Here is a 27,975-nt window from a genome sequence, read left to right on the forward strand (position 1 = left end):
AGCAAATAACTGATGACATTGCTCAACTCAATGTTTAACTTTTATATCAAGTGAATGCGTCATTTTATAGTTGTTATCTGAAGTCTTTGAAAGTCATTTGAGTTTTGACACCTTCTCCTTTCCAAAGCTATAGTCAGTGTGTAAAATTTGTTGTTGCTGTTTGGTTTCATGGGGATCACCATCATGCTGTTAAACTGTTATTTCTTGTTGCATGATGTTATTAGAAATTGTAATATTAAGTACAGAGCATTTGTTATTCTGTGAAAGGTAAAGAAAAGTTTTTGGGTTTTGATATCGAAGTTTGAATTTCTGTGTAATAAATTACTTTAAGCAAAATGCTCCTTCTACTTCACATACGATAATACAGGGTGTCCGAAAAGCCTTCCCTGATTACATAAATTGATAGCTCAGGCTAGAAGTAAGACACAAATATGAAACTTGTGTCGAATTGTTTACAACTATCAAAGTTTTTTTTCTGTTTTAGGTTCGCAGTACGTAAGTAGTGGATGAGGTGCAGTGCCCAAAAAGCCACGTCAACCAATCAGGAGAAGGCAGAGTGTGCCCTGTGGTACCATGAGACACGATCACCAACCACAGTGCAGAGACACTTCCAGACAACATTTGGAAGGAATCCACCTGATGTAAAGAGCATTAAAGCCTGGTATGAGAGGTTCAAGAATACAGGATCGGTTGCTGACCTTCCGAGGTCTGGCCGCCCAAGAACCTCAGCAGACAGGGTGGAAGCTGTAAGGCAGTCTTTTCTGCGAAGTCCGAAGAAATCGGTGCGCAGGGCCTCACGTGAATCACATATGCCAAAAAGCTCTCTCCATGACATTTTACATAAACGTTTATTGTTTCGTGCATACAAAGTGCAAATCGTTCAGGCTTTGTTGCCCAATGACAGTACACGTCGATATGACTTTGCGATCGAAATGCTATCACGTATTGAGGACGATGATGGTTATCTCAGACGAATTGCATTTTCCGACGAAGCGACCTTTTTTGTCAGTGGAGTAGTGAATCGCCACAATGTGCGCATTTGGGCTTCACAACTCCCTGACGAGGTCATGGAGTGCACCAGAGGCAGTCCAAAGGTGAATGTTTGGTGCGCGCTATTGCACCATCGAATTATCGGGCCATTCTTCTTCGCTGAGGCTACCATCACATCTGCAGTGTATCTGGACATGTTGCAACTGTTTGCTGTTCCTCAGTTGCTTCAGTATCACCCCGATGTCTTGTTTCAGTAAGACGGTGCTCCGCCTCATTGGGGTTTGGACGACCGAGCCTATCTCGATATGACCTTTCCTGGGCGATGGATTGGTCGTGATGGGCCAACGGTTTGGCCTTCACGCTTTCCTCTCATAACCCCATTAGACTTCTTTTTATGGGGCTATGTCAAGGACGAGGTCTACCGAACACGTGTACCAGATCTTGAAACCCTGCGGCAACGGATAACCACAGTCGTTGAATCGATCCCTCCAGTAATGTTGGCTAGTGTGTGGACGGAAACTGAATATCGGTTAGATGTGCTACGTGCTACCAAGGGTGCTCATGTGGAAGTTTACTGATGTGTGAAAAAAACTTTGATAGTTTTTAAACAATTAGACACCAATTTCATATTTGTATCTTACTTCTAGCCAGAGTTATCAATTTATGTAATCAAGGAAAGACTTTTCGGACACCCTGTAGATCGCTAGCAGCAGCTGTGGAGTCAAGTGGGCTGTCTCACCTCTGGGCAGCGCTATGCCGTAGCCTTTGGAGTCGAGCAGTCCGCCGACTTTGCGCAGATTGCAGTCGAGCGCCGTGATGTACTCGATGCTGGTGGACTCCATGAAGAAGGCGTACTTGCCCTTCTCCTTCCTGACGCGCTCCACGCCCTCGTCGTTGCCATTGGTGAACACGTTCGGACGTGCTTGCTTCATGATGGTCCACATCCGCTGGTACAGGCTGTCGTTCGAGTTCTGTTGGCACATTTACCATACGACAAAATCTAAGACATACTTCCAGAATGAGATTTTCACTCTGCAGCGGAGTGTGCGCTGATATGAAACTTCCTGGCAGATTAAAACTGTGTGCCCGACCGAGACTCGAACTCGGGACCTTTGCCTTTCGCGGGCAAGTGATCTACCAACTGAGCTACCGAAGCACGACTCACGCCCGGTCCTCACAGCTCTACTTCTGCCAGTATCTCGTCTCCTACCTTCCAAACTTTACAGAAGCTCTCCTGCGAACCCTGCAGAACTAGCACTCCTGAAAGAAAGGATATTGCGGAGACATGGCTTAGCCACAGCCTGGGGGATGTTTCCAGAATGAGATTTTCACTCTGCAGCGGAGTGTGCGCTGATACGAAACTTCCTGGCAGATTAAAACTGTGTGCCCGACCGAGATTCGAACTCGGGACCTTTGCCTTTTGCGGGCAAGTGCTCTACCATACAAAAATCTGCATAATCTGTATCCTTTTCAGAATTACTTTACGATTGACACTTTGACGACAGCACTTGCCCGCGAAAGGCAAAGGTCCCGAGTTCGAGTCTCGGTCGGGCACACAGTTTTAATCTGCCAGGAAGTTTCATATCAGCGCACCTCCGCTGCAGAGTGAAAATCTCATTCTGGAAACATCCCCCAGGCTGTGGCTAAGCCATGTCTCAGCAATATCCTTTCTTTCAAGAGTGCTAGTTCTGCAGGGTTCGCAGGAGAGCTTCTGTAAAGTTTGGAAGGTAGGAGACGAGATACTGGCAGAAGTAGAGCTGTGAGGTCCGGGCGTGAGTCGTGCTTCGGTAGTTCAGATGGTAGAGCACTTGCCCGCGAAATGCAAAGGTCCCGAGTTCGAGTCTCGGTCGGGCACACAGTTTTAATCTGCCAGGAAGTTTCTCTGACATACTTTCTGGAAAACTTGAGTCATTCAGGAATGAATGAGAACAGCAAACGGGCGTCTGAATATAACATCGTGGGTCCTCCACAATACCTCGGGTTTCTTTTCAGGCTCAAACTTTTTCCTGTTGATACAAAAATTTGCATAATCTGTATCCTTTTCAGAATTACTTTGGGGTTGACACTTTGACGACAGCACGTAGAATTCGGAGCAGAGTTGCCACAACCCGCATGGAAATCATGTATAATCTTACGTTTTATTCAGTCAGAGCAAACTATTCAATTACAAAGATGGGTGGAACTGCCATAAATTTGGTCTGGAAGAGCTGTCGTTCTGTACCAGGCTCAAGGGTACAAATACTACGAAAGGCCGCATGGTGCCTCGCAGTTCGGCGTGCCAGCCTCCACATGGCGCTCACACACACGGACCACTTTCTGCTTCCTCGCTACGTCCATCTGCGCATCGTACTCATCCTCTGATAGTGTTGCCTGCCGCCAAAGGAAGCGTTGTCAACCTCGGACTACATTGGGGCTTCCACCTTTTACTGCCAGAGATAGAAATCCTCCGGTTGACAGGTTCAAAAGACGACGCGCCATAGACACTCAACAATCTGTTCCTGTAGACAAGTACTTTGGCTGAGTGTCTGCAGCTCTACTCAGCTCCAGCAGTTACTCCACATAGTACAGTTATACGAGGTTTGTTGAGAAGACAATATTCCGACTTAGCAGTCGATGTTTATGGAGAAATAGTAGAGTCTCTAATAAATTACATTGAGAAGTAGTGATAACATAGATTGCGAATAGGTAGCAAAGGTATCAGACGCCATTGTTTTAGGTTTAGGACATCAAGTCCTGTGCGTCGAACTGTATCAAAGTTAAGTACCATTTTATAACATACACTACTGGCCATTAAAATTGCTACACCACGAAGACGACGTGCTACAGACGCGAATTTTAACCGACAGCAAGAAGATGCTGTGATATGCAAATGATTAGCTTTTCAGAGCATTAACACAAGGTTGGTGCCGGTGGCGACACCTACAACGTGCTGACATGAGGAGAGTTTCCAACCCATTTCTCATACACAAACAGCAGTTGACCGGCGTTGCCTGGTGAAACGTTGTTGTGATGCCTCGTGTAAGGAGGAAAAATGCGTACCATCACGTTTCCGACTTTGATAAAGGTCGTATTGTAGCCTATCGCGATTGCGGTTTATCGTATCGCGACATTGCTGCTCGCGTTGGTCGAGATCCAATGACTGTTAGCAGAATAAGGAATCGGTGGGTTCAGGAGGGTAATACGGAACGCCGTGCTGGATCCCAACGGCCTCGTATCACTAGCAGTTGAGATGACAGGCATTTTATCCGCATGGCGGTAACGGATCGTGCAGCCACGTCTCGATTCCTGAGTCAACAGACGAGGACGTTTGCAAGACAACAATCTGCACGAACAGTTCGACGACGTTTGCAGCAGCATGGACTATCAGCTCGGAGACTATGACTGCGGTTACCCTTGACGCTGAATTACAGACAGGAGCGCCTGCGATGGTGTACTCAACGACGAACCTGCTTGCACGAATGGCAAAACGTAATTTTTTCGGATGAATCCAGGTTATGTTTACAGCACCATGATGGTCGCATCCGTGTTTGGCGACATCGCTGTGAACGCACATTGCAAGCGTGTATTCGTCGTCGCCATACTGGCGTATCACCCGGCGTGATGGTATGGGGTGCCATTGGTTACACTTCTCGGTCACATCTTGTTCGCATTGACGGCACTCTGAACAGTGGGCGTTACATTTCTGATGTGCTACGACCAGTGGCTCTACCCTTCATTCGATCCCTGCGAAACCCTGCATTTCAGCAGGATAGTGCACGAAGGCTTGTTGCAGGTCCTGTACGGGCCTTTCTGGATACAAAAAATGTTCGACTGCTGCCCTGGCCAGCACATTCTCCAGATCTCTCACCAACTGAAAACGACTGGTCAATGGTGGCCGAGCAACTGGCTCGTCACAATGCGCCAGTCACTAGTCCTGATGAACTGTGGTGTCGTGTTGATGCTGCATGGGCAGCTGTACCTGTACATGCCATCCAAGCTCTGTATGACTCAAAGTCCAGGCGTATCAAAGCCGTTATTACGGCCATAGGTGGTTGTTCTGGGTACTGACTTCTCAGGACCTATGCACCCAAACTGCGTGAAAATGTAATCACTAGTCAGTTCTAGTATATTTGTCCAATGAATACCCGTTTATCATCTGCATTTCTTCTTGGTGTAGCAATTTTAATGGCCAGTAGTGTACTTTTAATAAATATTGTCAGCTATTTCTTACTGCGTCGCCAAATTTCTGTTGCAGTGCCTCCCTGTCTAACTAGTGTTTAAGTTGATGGTTATAGCGTGCAGTCTGCCGCCTTTAAAGAGCTACACCAGTAAGACGCTGTTCTGCTGCCGTGGATGTTCAGGCCAACATTCCCAGTAACTGCATTATGTAGTGTTTTCAATTTTATTTGTGACTTTAAACTTTTAATATGATGTACAGAAAGTTTATGACATCGTTTTACTGACGACCAACAGATTTCCTATAAGCAGGAAATTTTCTTGTTACTGAAAATAAGCGAATATATTATGGGTATGAAATCTTAAAAATACACCATATTTTTATCTGATCCAAACTCAGAAATTTATCAGGCGTGATACAATGTGTGCCCAAAACGTAAGTTCCGATTGGATGCGAAATGGGTCCACAATGAAAATCCGACGAAAATGTGCAAAGATGTGTTGGGCAGTGTCTCTAGAATCCCTGTAGATCGCGTCACGTTGCACTTTGCACATGTGAGCGCACAGCGAGCATACAAAAGATGCCTCGGAAATAGTGTCTCTCGCCAAGAATGGATGTCTGGCAAGAGATTTCGACTGATTTCATGTAACACCACATAACGTAACCGTCATGCATTTCCCTCTCCATGATAATTCTCGGCCGCAAACTGCTGGGGCAATGAAGACGCTCTTGCAGTGTTTTCGACGGGAAGTGTTTGATCATGTGGCTCCCTCTAATTTTCAACTCAGCTCACATAAAATGCTAGCTATGAAGTCAGTATTTCGGCACAGACAACGAACTGCGGACCGGCGTAGAGAATTGGCGGGAAGCACAGTTGGGTGCCTTCTATGACGAAGGTATTGGAAAACAGGCAGAAGGCTACGACACATGCATAAGTCTGAGCGGCACCTAGGTGGAGGAGTAAATGTAAGCTGTAGCTAAGATAAAACATTTATGATTTTCACTGTGGTTTCAGCTTCGCGACCGATCGGAATTTACTGTTTTTTTTCAGCTCTCGTAATGTCAGTCACATGTGACTCCTAAGATTCCAGTCGTGCTTCAAGATTTAAGTGGTTGCCCGTTTCGTGTCAGTAACTTAAACAAATCTTACGGTTTACACTTAACCTGTTATTACGATTTCTGATGAGCCAGAAACTGAAGCCATGTGTTGACAGACGTGTTGTGGTGGTATGAATGAAAGTTTGGCAACAGCTGATGGTTGCTGCGGCTACGTGTCTCATGAGATTGGTTGGATACGTGCTGTGCCTCCTGCATGAGGCTCATCTCACTGCTTCCTTCGTAATTCCTAATCATACAGTAATTTTGAACAGAGTATAGTGTTCAGTCTATTAATGCATCTAAGGGTGCTTCTGAATGTAAATTCAGTCCTCGTCGAATTTTCTCAACATGAAAAATATTTCAGATACCTTGTTGGAGCCTACATATTTTCCTTCCTATCGCTGTGCTGTTTTGTTCGTGAGATGCTGTGCTAATAACTCTGCGTTCATGTTGAATCTGGCAGTTTTTTCTCAGGTGCCATGTACTAGAAGATCCCTCAACATCGCCTTCATCTAAAATGGGGACATCGTCTGTAAAAGCTTAAAAGTGCTCAGTGCTTAGTATTTTCGCGTTTCGAATTTTTTCATGCACCTTTTCTGGGTTAGATATTAGGGAACTACCCCAGCATTGACTTAGGCGGGTATTACACTGCTGTGCAATAAAATTGCAACATAAAGTGTGATAGTTGCTGAGATACGTAATTCATTAGAGTTTCAACGAAACTGCTTATAGCAGGTAAGAGGGACGATGTATACATTCCGTACATAAGGAAAGAATACGCAGTGTGTTTCTCATTCATAAATGACATTTAAATGTTTGTTTTATTATTGCATCTGGGAGTGAGGGCACTTCAGTCAGATTTTCGTGATATTTTACGAGGACTTTCTGAACGACTTGATAGCATACGCACAACTGTCTCGAAATCATTCACAGTATGATGTGTTTTCCTCTGCCACCCCTGTACTTGTTTACAGTAAACACAGCAAGTTTCGGATATAGGCCACAAGAGCCCAAGTTCAGTAATATCGTGGTCGGGTAGTAAGCAGAAGCATCTACCATCATGTGTCAGAGTTCAACAGTGGCAAATCGAGAATTCTCGAGTCTGTCGTTTATGAAACCTCTGTATCACTGATCATGTTGATCGAGATACCACAACTGTCATGTGTATATGGAATCGATGGGTTCAGAGGAGCGCACGGGATTAGCCGAGCGGTCTAAGGAGCTGTAGTCATGGATTGTGTGGCTGGTCCCGGCGGAGGTTGGAGTCCGCCCTTGGGAATGGGTGTGTGTGTTTGTTCATAGGATAATTTAGGTTAAGTAGTGTTTAAGCTTAGGGACTGATGACCTTAGCAGTTAAGTCCCATACGATTTCACACACATTTGAAGATTTTGGTTCAGGAGAGCCATACCCCACCACTACGCAGGACATCAAAGGTCACACGCAACTAGCACCTGAGATGACATATTGTACACTTGACCGGGCATGAACGTACTCCACGTCACGTACTTAAGTTAAAAAAATGGATTTGTTTGCAGCAAGACAAGTATTCACACGGACAGTGCGACGGTGTCTGGAGCACCACGAACTGTCAGCACGACGGCCGTTGTTGCGGCTTTACTTAATTCAGGACACAGTCTTTTCATGCAAGTCCCAGTTCTGCGCTCAGAACCACAATGGATGTAAATGTGTGTGGTGGCTGCGAGGAGAAAGAAAGTTGCATTTGGCCTCGTCATACGAGTCCAGCACCTGCATCCGCATATGAGAGACTGCTTATTTTGTGTTCACATATCTTAATCTCACCCAGTCAGTCTTTTGTTTTCAACATATGATTCATAAATAATATGAACAACAGTGGAGACAGGTTGCCTTGTCTTACCCTGAAACTACTCTGAACCATGAACTCAATTTACCGTCAACTCTAACTGCTGCCTGACTAGCCATGTAAAGACCTTTAATTGCTTGCAAATGTTTGCCTCCTATTCCATAATCTCGTAGAACAGACAATAACTTCCTCCTAGGAACCCGGTCATATGCCTTTTCTAGATCTATAAAGCATAGATACAATTCCCTGTTCCACTCATAACACTTCTCCATTATTTGCCGTAAGCTAAAGATCTGGTCCTGACAACCTCTAAGAGGCCTAAATCCACACTGATTTTCATCCAATTGGGCCTCAACTAATACTCTCACTTTCAACAATAACTGAGAAGATTTTACCCACAACGCTGATTAAAGAGATACCTCTGTAGTTGTTACAATCTTTTCTGTTTCCATGTTTAAAGATTGGTGTGATTACTGCTTTTGTCCAGTCTGATGGAACCTATCCCCACTCCCACGCCATTTCAATTATCCTGTGTAGCCATTTAAGACCTGACCTTCCACTGTTTTTGATGAGTTCCGACTTAATTTCATCCACCCCAGCTGCTTTATTGCACTGCAATCTATTGACCATTTTCTCCACTTCCTCAAATGTTATTCTATTTCCATCATCATTCCTATCCCATTCTACCTCGAAATCTGAAACATTAATGATCGTATTTTCACCTACATTGAGCAACTCTTCAAAATATTCCCTCCATCTGCCCAAGGAATCCACAGGATTCACCGGCAGTTTTCCTGACCTGTCCAAAATACTTGTCATTTCCTTCTTACCTCCCTTTCGAAGACTGATAATTACACTGCAGAATGGTTTTCCAGCAGCTTGACCCATAGTCTCCAACCTGTTTCCAAAGTCTTCCCAAGATTTCTTCTTGGATGCTGCAATTATCTGTTTGGCTTTGTTTCTTTCTTCAACATAACTTTCTCTGTCTACCTGAGTTCTAGTATGTAGCCATTTTTGATACGCCTTCTTTTTCCTTTTACAGGCTGCCTTGACTGTGTCATTCCACGAAGCTGTTTGCTTCATTCTACTTTTACACACTACTGTTCCAAGACATTCTTTAGCCACTTCTAGTACTGTGTCCCTGTACCTTGTCTATTCCTTTTCCAATGACTGTAATTGACTACATTCAACTATCTGGTACCTTTCTGAGATCGCTGTTATGTACTTGTGCCTGATTTCCTTATCCTGAAGTTTCTCCACTCTTATCCTCCTACATATGGACCTGACCTCCTGCACTTTCGGCCTCACAATCCCAATTTCACTGCAGATTAAATAATGATCAGTGTCATCAAAGAATCCCCTGAATACACGTGTGTCCCTCACAGCCTTCCTGAATTCCTGATCTGTTATTATATAGTCAATGACAGATCTGGTTCTCCTGCCTTCCCAAGTATACCGGTGAATGTTCTTATTTTTAAAAAAAGGAGTTTGTGATTACTAAGCCCATACTGGCACAGAAATCCAAGAGTTGTTTCCCGTTCCTGTTGGCCTCCATATCCTCTCCAAATTTACCCATAACCTTTTCATACCCTTCTGTTCGATTTCCAATCCTGGCATTAAAATCACCCATGAGCAGAACACTGGCCTTGTCCTTTACTCTAACAACTACATTACTGAGTGCCTCATAAAAACTATCCATCTTATCTTGATCTGTCCCTTCACAATGCGAATATACTGACACAATCCTAATTTTCTTGCTAGACACTGTCAAATCTATCCACATCAGTCGTTCGTTTACACACCTTACTGCAACTACGCTGGGATCCATTTCTTTCCTGATGTGAAGCCCTACACCCCATTGTGCTATTCCTGCTTTGACTCCTGACAGGTAGACGTTGTATTCTCCCACTTCCTCTTCTTTCTCACCCCTTACCCGAATGTCACTAACAGCTAAAACGTCCAGCCCCATTTTACTTACAGCAGGACAATTAATCCGTAAAAAAAACACACCACATGTTATAAGGAAAGCATGTAAACCGTCTGAAGAAGAATCACAACGATTCGAAACCGTTAACGGTACCCTTTGAATAAAGGGACTGAAAGTAAATTTGTGGCTGGTTGCTGTCCCAACACCATCAAAAGTTATATAGTTTTGCGATGAAGTGAATCGGATTCTGTTTCGTTTGTTTAGAAGGAAGTGGTGCCTTCGAATGTCAAATATTTTTCTAGTGTTCCTTCGTAGGGAAAAGTGATAATGAATTGGTTTTATCAGTTACGACCTCAGGACGCTACCCAAAAGTATCGACAATGTTAATCACTTGATGTTTTATTGCACTGTAAAAGGAAATTGTGACCTGCCATTGTAGACTGACACTCTGATAACCTAAATTGTGTAAACTCCTTAAATAATTTCCGCCTCTGTGAAAACTGTAGCAATTTAATGTCGCTAACAAATTGTTCTAGAACAAAGGAAAGAAATAAACAACAGAGTAGAAATTTGAACGTTCATTATAAAAATTAAATATTCAGTTACTAATTTGAATTAGTGTAATTTTGAGAAATTTTCGCAACCGAACTATATGGTACTTATGAAATCTGCTCAGTTAAAGCGTTCTGACAGGAAAAGCATTTCATTATTACTAATAGTTTTATTTTTTCTTTATTCTAGTCAGACGTGGTATTTACATGTCCTGGAGTGGCATAAGTAGATAATTTTACATGATAGGCAGACCGAATTCCAGGATCACTGTTTCGGCGTTCGGAAACGAAGAACAAGCGATTAACAATGTTGTTGTCGGAAGGAAAAAATAAATACTAACAAGTAGTAAGATGATTGAGCCTTTCCCCGTAATTCTGAAGACTGTACTGGTGTGAAAGCTGTGTTTTTCGTTAAGCTTAACATCCGTTTATCGTAGTAAACGCACGTAACTCAGCCACCACCGCGTGTTTGATTGTGGTTGCGCGAAAGTAGATGGAAGCCAAAATGCGCTGCAAGTAACAGATCTCTATAAAACATACCCCTGCGCTTTCTGACTGTATTGTGATATTGATCAGGAGCAGTTATCCAGTGTGAGCTGCTGGCATGTGGTGCCCCAGCGGCGAGTGGCAAATTTCAGAGACGGCAGCACGGCCTTACTTTGCTTCTTATCCTTGATTCTTCCAATTACATATGCTCCTGTAAATCAACGACAAGGTTACAGCAAGCAAACGGACACATTTCAGAGGTTATGTTTCAAACGTTATAGCGTCGAATTATTGTCCACCAGTTCTTGCTTCTTGCGGGCATCCTTGTCCATTTCACTTTCTTTCGCCTCTGCGAAGGATATGTTAACACGAGAAAAGTTCTGTGGTTCAAGGTTCATGCTAAATTGTATGTCCCACTCACTATAACGTTTTCGTAAGTCAGTGCAAAGGTGGGATGAAGTCACTGACCTACCACCAACAACAGCACAGGTACTAATAAAGGTGTACGATAGCTTCGTTAACGAGAAAAGCATCTGTGCAAACAGTTATCCTCTCGGAGTATCGATCATTGACTTTTCCTATCTCCGGCCGTACCGAAAAGAACTTTAGCTCCTGTCGGTCTGTTTGATCGTGATTCTGTATTGAGTTTGCAGATGTACCAGCTACAGCTTTCGAAGCTGTTGTGGCGCACTGGTGCCACTGCCTTTTTTGACAGTTTCCTGATGGTGTGGCGTATGTGATTTCTTAAGACCTATCACGTAAGAAGTTTTTATTTCGTTAGCAATAGTACATGTTATCACGATAGAGTGGTGGTATACTGGGTTATATGTCGCTGTGGATCAGGTTAGATGGCTGATGAGCGTTGTCTGTAAACGGCTGTCGCACTGCAGTTTGATAGCTAGAGATTTACCACTTGTTTCAGAACGTAATTTATTTATCATCTACTATCATTTTTGCGTTGCCTGTAGCAGCTACAATTGGAACAATTGGGAAAGTTACTGGATGTCTGAACTTCAAATTTTTTTGGTATAAATGTGGCGTTTGTATCTTTAGTACAATTTTTCAAGCGTCAGTTCAGTCTGCATATATACATTATGGCCAGTGATGTAATTGTTTATGTGATTTTTATTCTCACGCCAAGGGAATGGTGTAAAAAATTGTCCAGTCTGTCGGATTCTTGCCAGCGTCACTTCTAGAACATTCCATTTCCATTTCCTACGTCATCGATTTCTTGCTTAGGCCACCAGTCCGTGGGTTTCCAGCGTACAAGATTTCCTCATCTTCAGGTCCTAGCCTCCCACTCTCGATTATTTTGTAAGAACGCCCCATAAGAACACGTACCACCTTCTGGAGGAAAAAATCCTCGCGCCACCGTGGCTGGTGTCTAGTCAACGCAAATTGCTTTCAATGGGAGATCGAAAACACGTTAAAAAAAGCTGAATAGCTTCGCTTCCTTCGGAACAGCAGGAGATAGGAATCTATACAGATTGTGTCCCGCTGCAACTGTCTACCGAGAAGTCACTGGGTTGTGTACAGTGCCCTCTGCAAAGCGTGCTTTGACCGACTTGGGTCTGGTTGTAAATCGGCCATTTGCTTGCTATGGTCGATGCTCTCTAAGATTCATTATTCTCACGTTTTAACTGCATCCGTGTTGCGAGCACTGTCGGCCTACAGCTCAAAAAATCTTTTGGGGCCGCCAGAACGGGACTCATCAGAACATTGTTGGATGACTGAATGCCTGCGTCCCAGTTGACCAGAGGCACTACCCCTTCTCCTGTTGGAAGGGTCCTGGAAAGACAGCCTCTGTCCTTCAGGAAGCACCTCTGCATGGATCTCGGCCTGCAGACGCTGCTGTGGTATGCTGCCAGCCCTCCAACGCAGGGCTCAGAAGTGACATTTACGAAACCACATGCAAAAGTTCTCAAACAGTTTAAAGAAGATTAACACATAGGAGAAGATGCGTTAAAATTATTTCAATGAAACACTATGTCGCATCTATACTATATACATTTCGTTTAGTGATCGGTTTCGGTCTTTTATGACCATTTTCCTTGCTCTGCAAATAAGAGTGTTACACATCGTATGTGGTCAAGAAATGAATACAATGCTATACGTAAAATAACAAAAAATAGATGTCTAGTATACCACTGGTGAATGCAAGAGATGGTGACGTGCAGCAGGATGCTCTTGAGGATAGTGGATCGCTGCTGAGCGGAGCTCTGTCGATCGTGGTTTCACACTGAAAGCTCCACAAACCGCCTCCTGCATGACGTCATCACAAGGCAACAGTAGAGTGCCGTCGCTGTAATCTGCGAGAGAATTTTGTAAACTTACGTTGTAGTAAGTTAAAGTCATGTCGCTACATACTGAATGCCACATCTTTGGCTCATAGTGGAGCATACCGACTGACATTCTTCGCCTTGGCAATCAGCTGGCGTTCCATCAACCATCTTTGCTTCACTCACTTCACCTATAAAGAGCAGCATATATTGAAATGAACCAGTCTCATTGGGCGAGTAGATCTCCTCTATTTAAGAACAGTTTATATTGCACGTCTTTTACGTATATTCATGACACCCATAATTGTTTTTCCCACGACATTAACTTACAGTAACATACGTTTACAAACTGCTCCCACAGCTTACAGTAACGGTTCTCTATGACAGGCTGTTGGTGGCGTTATGCAGAAGGCGGTGGGTGGAGCGTCCGCTATAAAACCACGAGCGACTGAGCTCTTCACAGCAGAGTTCCACATGCCTCCAGAGTGGTCTCTGTTCCACATCACCTGCTCCAGCTGTCACCAATGGTATACATTTCGTTTAGTGGTCTGTGTCGGTTTTTTATGACCATTTTCTTTACTCTTCAAATAAGAGGAAGATCTGCAGCGGATAGGCACTTGGTGCAGGGAGTGGCAACTGACTCTTAACGCAAACAAATGTAATGTATTGCGAATACATAGAAAGAAGGATCCTTTATTGTATGATTATACGATAGCGGAACAAACACTGGTAGTAGCTACTTCTGTAAAATATCTGGGAGTATGCGTACGGAACTATTTGGAGTGGAAAGATCATATAAAATTAATTGTTGGTAAGGCGGATGCCAGGTTGAAATTCATTGGGAGACTCCTTAGAAAATGTAGTCCATCAACAACGGAGGTGGTTTACAAAACACTCGTTCGACCTATACTTGAGTACTGGGATCCGTACTAGGTCGGGTTGCAGAGGAGATAGAGAAGATCCAAATAAGAGCGGCGCGTTTCGTTATAGGGTTATTTGGTAAGCGTGATAGCTTTACGCAGATGTTTAGCAAACTCAAGTGGCAGACTCTGCAAAAGAGGCGCTCTGCATCGCGGTGTAGCTAGCTGTCCAGGTTTCGAGAGGGTGCGTTTCTGGATGAGGTATCGAATATATTGCTTTCCCATACTTATACCTCCCGAGGAGATGACGAATGTAAAATTAGAGAGATTGAGCGTGCACGGAGGCTTTCCGGTAGTCGTTCTTCCCGCGAACCATACGCGACTGGAACAGGAAAGGGAGGCAATGACAGTGGCACGTAAAGTGCCCTCCGCCACACACCGCTGGGTGGCTTGCGGAGTATAAATGTAGTTGTAGATGTGTAGCCATTCGTTTCGTGTTATTTTATTTCCAGGATTGAATTCATTCCTCGACCAGTTATGATATGCAACACTCGTGTTTACAGAGTAAACAAATGGTCTGATGAGTGCCTTATAAAAGATCGAAACCGATCAGCAAACAAAATATATACGACGTACAGGCGACGAAGATTGTTTCATTGAAATAATTTTAATTACTTTCACCGATCACTGTTTTTTGTAAGGACAATGTTCCAAAAAATTCTCCAGGGTAGTCTGCTTGACTTTTACAGTCATTGATATCATTAGTGTAATTAGCAACCAGAGTAAATAGTGTGGCAGAAATATGATTGACTAATGGAATTTAGGGAATACAGCGAGGTGTGCCAGGCCTGGAACGTATCGACGCCTGTCGCTGTGGCGCCGCTCTTTACACCAGCTCAAGTGTCGCTTAGCGTTGTCTACAGAAATACGTGGCTTCTAAGGATCTGCTCGATCATTGTACCCCAGTATTTTTAACTCCCTATACGCAGTTATTGTGTCAGCTGGACCACTGGTAGCATTTTAGAACTCACGAGTGATCCCTTCCACCGATTTCTTGCGATTTTTTACAACCTCACTCCTCAATACTCGACCATCACTGTCCACTAGTACATGAGGTTTGCCAGATTTCGGTTTAGCTGTGCTTGTTCCTTTGCGTTTCCATTTTTTTCCTTTATTGAGTTTCGATTCCCCCCCCCACAAAGGGCGTGGGCTGGCAGCAGCATAGTACGCTGCTCTTCATTCTACAGAATTCGTGGAACTTCAAACATAAAACAAAGGGTTGATGATGCTAATAAAATACACATGAGACAGACAGGTAAAATAGTAGACAGACAATTAAAAAAACACAGCGACAGTCTGGTTTCTGGTCACAAGAGATATAAAAATCACACCCAACGATAGCATGGTTTATGTTTGCAACACTTTGGAAAGACCAACAACACTGAACATTCACTTGAACACTGCACACAGGGAGTGGGGAAAGGTAGAGGAGGGGCATACAAAAGGACTCTGGGGGTAGGTGGGAGAGGGGAAGCAAAGAGAGGTTAGGTGGGGAGAAAGCAGGATGGAAGGGGGGAAGAGGGAGCTCGGAGAAAAGACAGAGGAAAGAAGGGGCGTGAGGGTCAGAGTTGATAGTACGGATAAATGGAGGGAGGGAGGGCATCATCCGGGAGCGGGAGTTGATGGAGGCCACCTTGGAAAAGGAGATGAAGGGTGTAGAGATGGAGGGTAGGGGGGACAGAACAGTGAAGGCGTGGCAGAGGGCGCAGATTGGTGAGGAGGGGAGCAAGCAGGGGGTGAGGGGGGTCAAGGCAGCGGGAGGTGTAGAGTATGCGGATATGTTCGAGGAACAGGAGCAGATGGGCAAAAGGAATCAGGTCATAGAGGATCCGCGTGGGGGATTGCGTTTCCATTTCACAATCACATCTGCAAAATTCACCTTGAACATCTTTAGAAGAGTTCGAATGTCGTTGATGGATTTATTATGTTCATGTTTGAAGTCACTGAGCTCTAACGACCGACCTATCTTACTGTAACTGCTTCCCTGCTGTCTGCACGATATACCCTGCCTTCTTTTATATCGACTGATTAGTGAGTTCTCTTCTAGCCTGTCCACCACTCGTGACATCTAGTGCTCAATGCTGCATTACACATGGATGTCCGGACATTTTTTAACAGATAGTATATGTACAAAGGTGTGATTTTTTTCGTGAAGACGTATTGTGAATATCGTTTATATAAGGAATTAGATCATATCGATCGAATGACGTTTATCAAACTTAGAACGTGCCAGAGAGTGCTTGTATCATAAAAATGGTAGTAACAAATCCGACGAAGTAATTCTTCGTGCTTTCCCAGCGATGTGTTGACATTTTGAAAAAAACGGGACTTCTACCGGATGTTTGCGTCGTTCGCGCATGATATTTCGACGGCATAACTTGCTATCTTCTTCAGGTGATACGTGAGAATGGGCAGATCGAGTCCAGTATTTATGCCTGTAACGTGCTGGGCGCTCCCTAGTCGGTCCGCGCCGCAGCGGGTGTTCGCTATGCAGTCCGCGCCCCCATGTCTGGCGGCAGAAGTCCCGTTTCTTCAAAACGTCAAATCCGACGAACATTACTCGGAAAACTGAGTAAAACAGAAAGAAAGGACTTTCAGATCATAAGAATCATTGGACAATGAGAAGAAAAAGAGTGATACAGATGTGTAATGCTAAATTGGGGAGTAGAACCTTTTGGCGTTTCCTGAAAGGTGGCGACCGTTCATTCATGCTACCTTCGTTAAGTTAGCCGAAAGTTGTGACGAATTGCATGTAGCTAAACAACTGAAATGATAACTCACCGTTGTGGCCGAGCGGTTCTAGGCGCTTCAGTCTGGAACCGCGTGACCACTACGGTCGCAGGTTCGAATCCTGCCTCGGGCATGGATGTGTGTGATGTCCTTAGGTTAGTTAGGTTTAAGTAGTTCTAAGTTCTAGGGGATTGATGACCTCAGATGTTAAGTCCCATATTGTTCAGAGCCATTTGAACATTTGATAACTCATCAACGTGGTTTCCTTGCCTATTCTTCTGTGGATACAACACTTAATGAAATATTCTGAAAATTGTGACCTGTCTGCAGAGAATACCGAATGCAGAAGAGCATGTCTCCTTGAGACGTATCTCAAAATTCAGGATGGCTATTATCCATGAGTCTTATATCCAGGAAGAAACATTCGGCTGACCACAGCAAACCTACTTTTGTGGCCAACCTTACTGCGTATTTTTTGCAGCAAGTTCCTAAGAAACGATTCTCTGATGCTAGGTTGCCAGGAACTGGAAACGTTTTGACGCCAACGTCACCCGCAGGAGCATCCCTTATTGATCACGAAAGCTCCGTTTTAACAGAAATCACTATATTCGTGATAATTTGTAACTTAATTTCTAATGCATACTGATCAGCAAAAATGGGGGAATAACACCTCTGTACTCAAGGAACATCACTATTTACATTCACACTTGCCATGATGCATGAAATTCGTTGAGGCCAGCGGCGTTATTAAGAAATTTATAAAGCAGTTCTCTCTCATTTTCAACCACATTAATTTAACAATATTTCTCGACAGAGTCAACAACGTATCTGAATAATCAAAGAACTTACAAACTTGTTGCCAGTCTTCGTTAACTACAATCCATGATATTTCGACTGAACACGTGCCAGTCATCTTCAGGTGAGTCATCGAAGTCTTCGATACTTCACATGAAGATGACTGGCAGGTGCCCACTCGAAATTTCGTGAATTGTAGTTAACGACAACCGGCAGCAAGCCCGAAGCTTCTTTGAATATTCAATTCGCTGAGAAAAGCGACTCACCAGTGTATTTCAAAATAAATGAAACGAAGCTGAGAAGGTTTATGAGCGTCATAATTAACGTTATCGTCATCTCCCGTTCGCTTGAGAAAGTACCTATGATAAGTATTTAAGTTCACTGACTTAATAATTTATGACGTTTTTTCCATAAATTTTTAACTCCGATCACCTTTTATCCTTAATTATATGTGGTTATTGAATACTGACATGTTACTGCTACTCCTTGATGCCGTGCACTGTCTTTAATCTTCAGCTAACATCAATTGCAGAGACGATTCTAAACAAGTCAAGATTTTACAACGTACAGTAGAAATTTGCTCTTTGTTACTAATATTATGCTACATATTGTTATATAAAGCATGGGGTAACTGGGAATATCTGTAAGCATAACTGAATTTATTTGTTGCTATGCAAGCAAAAGTTTTTGTGTTCGCAGTTGACACTGCGCCTTAATTTTTCAGGAAACGCCATGATAAAATCGTAACAACTGTTTCGTAATAGCATGTAATGTAGTTATCACTCTCTTTAATACAATGGTTGTACAGAGCAGAGTAATGGTTACAGGATTTCTTGACTGTCGTTGGCCGCTGTATGCCCGATGCGCCAGCTACGTAATCGTTTTGCGGCGTTTTTACGTCTATACTTCGAGGCTGCCGTAGTTCTCGCATTAAATCAGCAGCCTAAAGGTCTTCTGGATCCCTTACGATGCGGATTTTCCTCTGACTTCCATTCTGTGTAATTCCGAGCTTATTTACTAGTCACATGAGACGACGTCTTCCATTATTTTGTAACATCAAAACAAATACTGTGTGACAAACACGTATGAACTTGATTTATTCGTTGTGGGCTCTACAACTGTTTACGCATTACTAGTCTCGTTGTTACTAGCGATGCAAATCTGACGGTATTTTGTCACACAGGAAAGCCAGATCGATGAGCTAATTGACGTTTTCACGTCAAAATTTATCAAATGATATAACACCCTTTTCACTTGTGTGAGATGATGGCGCATGTAACCAAACGCATTCATCACAGCACTGGCAGAAAACAAAATTTATCTCGTACACCAGTTCTGTTGTACGTATTACATTAGGTTTTTGAGAACATTTTATGGACACACCAGAAGGAGTTTTACGAACACCTTCTGCCTCCGCTCCCCTTCTTCTAGCCCGCGAACTTTTGTACGTCTCTCTGCGTCACCTGAGGGTGAACCCCCACAGTCCGTTTGAGAAGCTATGGGCCATATAAAAGTGGTTATTATAGAAAGCATTTCTTTTGCACATCATTGTACTTCAGCCCGTACCTTGAAGAAGCCAGCAGTGGAACCAGAACCGTAGAGGCCGTACTTGATCTTGCTCTGCTTGGCCAGGTCGTTGACGCTGTTGATGGGAGACTCCATCCTGCTGCTGGTGAGGAACGCCGCCAGGTTGGCCGTGTAGGAGGCGAGCATGATCAGCTTAAAGAAGGCCCACGTGCCCGCCATAATCCGCGTCGACACGGCCCTGCCAGCGAGAACAACACATTCATAGGCTGATAGCGTAAGGTTCTGAGCATGGTGCTCCCATAAATTGATTCAACAGCATGTTTAAAAATGATACTGACAAAAACTACGATGTAATTCAAAGTTTGTTTTAAATAGGGTACCAGGAATGTCTACGAGATAAACCCAACAAAGCAACAGAGCACTAAAAAGATACTGAAACCAGTAGCCGCTAGATCAGAGCTTTCTCGCACCTTCATCACTGGGCATTGTGGCAATTAGTAGGGGTACGTAAGAAGCGATAGAAGCTAGAAACGTAACTCATCTTTTCGTCGGGAAAAATACAAACTGCATGGCTTCAAAGACAATCGACTTTTATATTAGATAATGTTAATAGAAAACTGAAAAGTGTACGAACTGTGTGTTCCCAAAAATATAATACTTATGCCATACGCTGAAGAACCAAAGAAACTGGTACGCCTGCCTGATATCGTATAGGGCTCCCGTGAGCACGCAGAAGTGCCGCAACACGACTTCGCATCGACACGATTGTCTGAAGTGGTGTTGAAGAGAACTGATATCATGAATCCTGCAGGGCTGTCCAGAAATCCGTAAGACTACGACAAGGTGGAGATCCTTTTTGAACAGCACGTTACAAGGCGTTCCAGATATGCTCACTAATGAACTCTGTAGCAATTCTTGACATGTGGGGTGTCGCTTTGTCCTGCTGGAATTGCCCATGTCCGTCAGGAAGCACAATGGACACGAATGGATACAGGTGATCAGACAGGATGTTTACGTATGTGTCACCTGTCTGAGTCGTATCTAGACGTATCACGGGTCTCATATCACTCGAACTTCACACACCTAACACCGTTACAGAGCCTCCACCAGCTTTAACAGCCCCTGCTGATTTACAGGGTCCATCGATTCATGAGGTTGTCTCCATCCGCTCGATACAATTTGAAACGAGACTCGTCCGACCGGACAACATGTTTCCAGTCAACAACAGTCCAATGTTGGTGTTGACGGGCCCAGGCGAGGCGTAAAGCTTTGTGTCGTGCAGTCATCAAGGGTACACGAGTGGACCATCAGCTCCGAAAGCCCCTATCGATGATGCTTCGTTGAATGATTCGCACGCTGACACTTGTTGGTGGACCAGCATTGAAATGCGCAGCAGTTTGCGAAAGGGTTGCACTTCCGTCAAGTTCAACGATTCTCTTTAGTCGTGGTTAGTCCCGTTGTTGCAGGATCTTTTTCCGGCCGCAGCGATGTCTGAGATTTTATGTTTTCCCCGATTCCTAGAATTCACGGTACACTCGTGAAATGGTCGTGCGGGAAAAACCCCACTTCATCGCTACCCCGGAGATTCTCTGTCCCATCGCTCGTGCGCCGACTATAACACCACGTTCAAACTCACTTAAATTTTGATAACCTGCCATTGTAGCAGCAGTATCCGATCTAACAACGGCGCCAGACACTTGTTGTCTTATATAGGCGTTGCCGACAGCAGCGCTGTATTCTGCCTGTTTACATATCTCTGTACTTGAATGCGCTTGTCTACACCAGTTTCTTTGGCGCTTCAATGTGTATCGATTACAGCATCTAATGGGTTATGCGTAGTATATGATAAACAATTTAACACGAGGCATGTGTCCTGCCAATGAATACCTCCCTCACAACCACATTCTTCAAATATACCGGTGAGTTTAGGTAAGCGACCATCGATACTATTCTGTAGCGTCTTTGGATCAAATTTCTAGTCACGTATTGGTTCGATGTCATCGTAAAGCATCTGTATACAACGTTGAGAAAAACAATATTTTCGAAAATAGCCTTAGATCGGGAACACATCGCTATCGAGCTATGACCATAACACGACGTCCAATCAGCGACGAACATGCAGAAGTTTGCCCGCAAGCGGAAGTGTTCGGTTGTGTCTAGCAGTGCAGTTTTGTGCTCTAAAACCATATCAAAGAGGGCAGTTTAACGGCGTTGTCGCAGCGTATATGCAACGTAGCGAGACTCCGGTGCGGGTATATTAGCACCGCTACGTAGGTAAGGATTACTGTGCCATTCGTTCTTTCCAACGTGCGTGCGGTAGAGACGGAAGCGTGAACTATGGCGACGTTATTACCGCTTGCTTCCAAACAGGACCTTTTCTTTTCTACCGAAGGACAAACCCCGGTAGACATCCATCGGATGTGGCCATTAGGTTTCATTATCAACAGAACTCACATTAGAGTGCCAATTCTCACCTATCTTGCTGCACTGTTTTTTCTACAGCACAGATTGTTAACTTAACAAGTTGGTGGAATTACGGTACTTTTTAGCGTAGTTAATTTAACAGCGTTGTGTACATGGAAGAACCCTGGAGATACTAAAGGGTATCAGATAGATTATATAATGGTAAGACAGAGAATTAGGAACCAGATTTTAAATTTTAAGACATTTCCAGGGGCAGATGTGGACTCTGACCACAATCTATTGGTTATGAACTGTAGATTAAAACTGAAGAAATTGCAAAAAGGTGGGAATTTAAGGAGATGGGACCTGGATAAACTGAAAGAACCAGAGGTTGTACAGAGTTTCAGGGAGAGCATAATGGAACAATTGACAGTAATGGGGGAAAGAAATACAGTAGAAGAAGAATGGGTAGCTTTGAGGGATGAAATAGTGAAGGCAGCAGAGTATCAAATAGGTAAAAAGACGAGGGCTAGTAGAAACCCTTGGATAACAGAAGAAATATTGAATTTAATTGATGAAAGGAGAAAATATAAAAATGCAGTAAATGAAGCAGGCAAAAAGGAATACAAACGTCTCAAAAATGAGATTGACAGGAAGTGCAAAATGGCTAAGCAGGGATGGCTAGAGGACAAATGTAAGGATGTAGAGGCTTATCTCACTTGGGGTAAGATAGATATTGCTTACAGGAAAATTAAAGAGACATTTGGAGAAAGGAGAACCACTTGCATGAATATCAAGAGCTTTGATCGAAACCCAGTTCTAAGCAAAGAAGGGAAAGCAGAAAGGTGAAAGGAGTATACAGAGGGTCTATACAAGGGCGACGTACTTGAGGACAATATTATGGAAATGGAAGAGGATGTAGATGAAGATGAAATGGGAGACATGGTACTGCGTGAAGAGTTTGACAGAGCACTGAAAGACCTGAGTCGAAACAAGGCGCCGGGAGTAGACGACATTCCATTAGAACTACTGACAGCTTTGGGAGAACCAGTCCTGACAAAACTGGTGAGCAAAATGTATTAGACAAGCGAAATACCCTCAGACTTCAAGAGGAATATAATAACTCCAATCCCAAAGAAAGCAGGTGTTGACAGATGTGAAAATTACCGAACTATCAGTTTAATAAGTCACAGCTGCAAAATACTACCGCGAATTCTTTACAGACGAATGGACAAACTGATAGAAACCGACCTCGGGGAATATCAGTTTGGATTCCGTAGAAATGTTGGAACACGTGAGGCAATACTGACCCTACGACTTATTTTAGAAGAAAGATTAAGGAAAGGCAAACCTACGTTTCTAGCATTTGTAGACTTAGAGAAAGCTTTTGACAATGTTGACTGGAATACTCTCTTTCAAATTCTGAAGGTGACAGGGATAAAATACAGGGAGCGAAAGGCTATTTACAATTTGTACAGAAAGCAGATGGCAGTTATAAGAGTTGAGGGGTATGAAAGGGAAGCAATGGTTGGGAAGGGAGTGAGACAGGGTTGTAGTCTATCCCCGATGTTATTCAATCTGTATATTGAGAAAGCAATAAAGGAAACAAAAGAAAAGTTCGGAGTAGGTATTAAAAGCCATGGAGAAGAAATAAAAACTTTGAGGTTCGCCGATGACATTGTAATTCTGTCAGAGACAGCAAAGGACTTGGAAGAGCAGCTGAACGGAATGGACAGTGTCTTGAAAGGAGGGTATAAGATGAACATCAACAAAAGCAAAACGAGGATAATTGAATGTAGTCGAATTAAGTCGGGTGATGCTGAGGGAATTAGATTAGGAAATGAGACACTTAAAGTAGTAAATGAGTTTTGCTATCTGGGGAGCAAAATAACTGACGATGGTCGAAGTAGAGAGGATATAAAATGTAGACTGGCAATGGCAAGAAAAGCGTTTCTGAAGAAGAAAAATTTGTTAACATCGAGTATTGATTTAAGTGTCAGGAAATCGTTTCTGAAAGTATTTGTATGGAGTGTAGCCATGTATGGAAGTGAAACGTGAATGCTAAATAGTTTGAACAAGAAGAGAATAGAAGCTTTCGAAATGTGGTGCTACAGAAGAATGCTGAAGATTAAATGGGTAGATCACATAACTAATGAGGAGGTATTGAATAGAATTGTGGAGAAGAGGAGTTTGTGGCACAACTTGACAAGAAGAATTGACTGGTTGGTAGGACATGTTCTGAGGCATCAAGGGATCACAAATTTAGCATTGCAGAGCAGCGTGGAGGGTAAAAATCGTAGAGGGAGACCAAGAGATGAATACACTAAACAGATTCAGAAGGATGTAGGTTGCAGTAGGTACTGGGAGATGAAGAAGCTTGCACAGGATAGAGTAGCATGGAGAGCTGCATCAAACCAGTCTCAGGACTGAAGACCACAACAACAACAACAATTTAACAGCCAAACTTCACGCACTAAACATCACAGAAAATCGGCGTTTATGGATAAGAATTTAAAGTTCGCTCTGCTTTGACTGTTCGGCTGAAACTATTATCTACAACTTATTTGATTAGTAACTGCATTGTTTAGTACAGCTGATATTACATGGAACAAGTTAGCTTATGTACGTCTGCAGGCTTTCGTGGTCTTCTTCTAAAATGTTCTACGTTTCGACCCCTCTGATGGGGTCTTCCTCAGGATTTTTTGGCGTCCACTACTGCTACAACAACGTCAGAGACGAGTGTCGCGTCCACTTATAAAAGGGGAGTTTTCTGGCGTTCGTGCTGGAGAAGTGATAGTATTGGTTAAAATTCATATGGCTACCATTGATCATATTCACGTCGCTTATTGGCTGTCGTTTTATGGCCGTAGCTCCACAACAGTGGAATTATGTGGAAAATTTTGCACGATTCTACGTTCCCTGCGCTCCTCTAACTTTATTATATTATTGTGTTTCTCCATACTCGGTAAATGATACCTGTGTAGTATCTGTGGACGTATGACTGAAAGTTTTCAAATTGCACCTCCAGATACACAAAATGGAAGTCAAGAGTAAAAGAAATGTCTTTACAGTGTCATTCAGGACAGAAATATTTGGACAAATGCACGTTCACTGACTGGAATGTTGCAGGGAGACAGTCATATTGTACTGTGGGTCAACAGGACGGATAGCTCTAAATAATAACGTCTGAATACAAAATTTGTAACGAGGGAGATTCGCCTTATAAATTTCCAGCTTACAGAGTAGTGAATTTATAGCACAGATGGTCTGAGTGATGTCTTCCGGAAAATGGGATGACACAAAATGGTTCAAATGGCTCTGAGCACTTTGGTACTTAACTTCTGAGGTCATCCCCTAGAACTTAGAACTACTTAAACCTAACTAACCTAAGGACATCACACACATCCATGCCCGAGGCAGGATTCGATCCTGCGACCGTAGCGGTCGCGCGGTTCCAGACAGTAGCGCCTAGAACCGCTCGGCCACCCCGGCCTGCGGATGACACACAATGGGCTGTTTTATAGGCGATTACGTGTTTGTCACATGTCGCAGCAGCACCTCCTGGAATTAAGTACTGTGCGAAACACAATTAAAGGATTGTTTTTTCGAAAGGCCGTAATTGTCTGCCATTGCAGCGCATACATTTCAAATTTGTCTCGAATGTGCCTACAGCTTTCCTCTGTCATGGTGCAAAAACGTGACGCCCTGTGATATCACTATCGGTCGCGGCAGCGCTTCAATCAGCAACGTGTCCACACGTGTGAAAAGAAAAGCGAGAGCTCAGATGGTCATGTGAGGTGTACAATGGGTTAAGGATATTAGACTGACAGCAAATTTCACGACAGTTGTGAGAAACGCCACCGTGGACGCGTCACACGATGGGAAGATCGTCACACATTTCACGCCTTTTTTTGACGCCTCTGCGATTGGAGTTCAGAACGCGACAGCCAGCGTTGATATCAAGCGGTTTTCTTATGGGCGGCCGAAAACATTTCAGATCCACCGCCTCTCAGAATCGACACGGAAAGGGCTGGGGGTGGCTGCATAAAGGGCTTCAGTTGGACTATCTCATTGCTGGGGTTTTGATTCCCTCATGTTTGGCGGTCGAAAACGGCAGTAGAGGGAGGAACCACTAGGAACCGTTGAAAACCATTCGACTTAATTTGAACGTGATCCAAAGCAGGAATAGCTGCATATGCTGTTTCAGCCTTCTTGTTTCTCGCCCTCCTCTATGGCGTGATCACGACCGGGTGGGACACTGACACATGAGTGACGAAATCGGCAAAAGGTAGCTCTAAAACCTCCCCCCCCCACACCCCACCCCACCACTCGGGGCCGCATCGGCAACACCCTGCCTTCCTTTGTTGAGCGCTTTAAAATGTTCCTGCACAGAGAGAAACTTCGACGAAAGTAATAGGCGGCTGCAGGCAGGCAAAGACTTATCATAAGAGCAACACCAGGTGAGAATAATCTGGAAGCCTGTATTGTTTGATCGACTTAGTGGTAGAACACCTAATGTGTTGGTTTTGGTCCCTATAGGATAAAACAAAGTCGTCTCCAACGGACCAGAACAGCGACTGCTGCATCTGGAGATTTTAGAAAATGGTTCAAATGGCTCTGAGCACTATGGGACTTAACATCTGAGATCATCAGTCCCCTAGAACTTAGAACTACTTAAACCTAACTAACCTAAGGACATCACACACATCCATGCCCGAGGCAGGATTCGAACCTGCGACCGTAGCAGTCGCGCGGTTCCGGACTGAAGCGCCTAGAACCGCTCGGCCACCGCGGCCGGCGGAGATTTTAGAACTCGAGGCACTGCGCTTCCTACAATTACGGCTACTATTGCTCTGCTGGCGGGCTCATTTGCCTGGCGTGTCGTCTACTGAACGCATCTGGGATATGGGTTATCATTAACGATGTCGCCATGGTTCTCCATCGTAGACTCGTATACAAACCACACGGAGACACATCAGCATATCCAGCTCATCACTGATTTCAGGGCATGATGTCTGGAGATTCTGATTGGAGTACGTGGGCTCCGTCACTAAAACTACACTATCAAGGTCAGAGTTCGTATTCAGCTGTGTATTCATAATCACCTACGTACTCTCATGTTCATAATATGTCTTTTCACGTACTTCTAGCCTTCTATGTATTCAATTTTCCGAGAGAGTTTGTGTTTTTTCGGATTTTTTGTAACAGGTTCCTTAACGGAGGTCCAGCAGTGAGTAAACACTCACTTGGGCATCTCCTCACCGCCTCCTCCAAGAAGCGCGCTGCCGGTGAACCACAGGATGTTGGACATGCTGAACTGGTTCTCCAGCTCGTTGCAGTTGGGATCGCGAGGATTTGCCTTCTGCCACTCCATTGGCGCCGCCCTAAAACATCAAGCAACACGTCATATATACAGCTGTACCAGAAACCAGCACCACAACAAGTGCGAGTCAAATGACAACTATAAATTTTGGTGTTCTCTTCCTCACATTCAGTTACCCTTCTCTCCAGATACACATTTGAACAACAGTCTATTAAAACAGTATTGAGCGAAAAAAATCTACTAACAATTTCACGTTCAGACGTGTCTAACCACCAAACGATTCTCAGCTAACGTATTAAGTTGTTAGTACGTAGGAGGCAACAGTGTATAAGCGATGTTTTAACTTTCGATTGACTTATATCTGACTGAATGATATTCTATTAAAATACTCAAAACCACTCAGCGAAATAAACCCTCCTTTTTCGTCTCTATACTACAAATCATAGACTTTTAGCTTTTTAGTAATCTCGATTAACTAGAGCGTGTTTTGTAAAAACAAAATCTTAATGGATTCACCACTAAATCATGGTTCTTGGATAGTTAAATTGTATGCTTACTCTGATAACTTATTTTGATGGCAACAGAGACTATGCACACACCGGTAACTAGGCAAAACCGTTCTGTTATAAACACATCGCTAACGAGGCAAACTGATTCTATTATAAACCTAGTATATCGCTATTTTGGATCACCGTTTTAAAAACGTGCACAAGTGGTCGATCTCTAAATAACAACTTACCGATTATTTATTTATTTTTCCTCAGAGTGCACGTAACGCAAAGGCTCTCCATTTCCGCAATTAACGAGCTTTTTAATGCTAGGAGGTATAATTTACGTCGATGCCTGCGACATATCCGTAGCCTCCGACTTCACTTCTTGTTTAATGTTGATTTACGTAAATTAAAATTTCTCTTTCTTTTATAAGCCGTAACTGTTACTGAACTAGTAGTATCAGTCACTGTACATA

At 43.6% G+C, this 27,975-nt stretch overlaps 1 protein-coding gene across 1 annotated transcript in view; it reads right to left on the reverse strand.

Moving 5' to 3' along the window:
- Positions 1–27,975, reverse strand: part of LOC126456136 (glutamate receptor ionotropic, kainate 2-like) — a 293,829-nt gene that overhangs the window by 30,044 nt on the left and 235,810 nt on the right. The window contains exons 13-15 of the mRNA XM_050091890.1: positions 26,932–27,069; positions 19,322–19,520; positions 1,730–1,961 (exon numbers count right to left, since the gene is read on the reverse strand). Of these exons, the coding sequence (XP_049947847.1) occupies positions 1,730–1,961; positions 19,322–19,520; positions 26,932–27,069 (569 nt within the window). The remainder of the gene's footprint in view (positions 1–1,729; positions 1,962–19,321; positions 19,521–26,931; positions 27,070–27,975) is intronic.

The sequence above is a fragment of the Schistocerca serialis genome, chromosome 2 (genome assembly GCF_023864345.2).
Source record: "Schistocerca serialis cubense isolate TAMUIC-IGC-003099 chromosome 2, iqSchSeri2.2, whole genome shotgun sequence".
NCBI lineage: Eukaryota > Metazoa > Arthropoda > Insecta > Orthoptera > Acrididae > Schistocerca > Schistocerca serialis.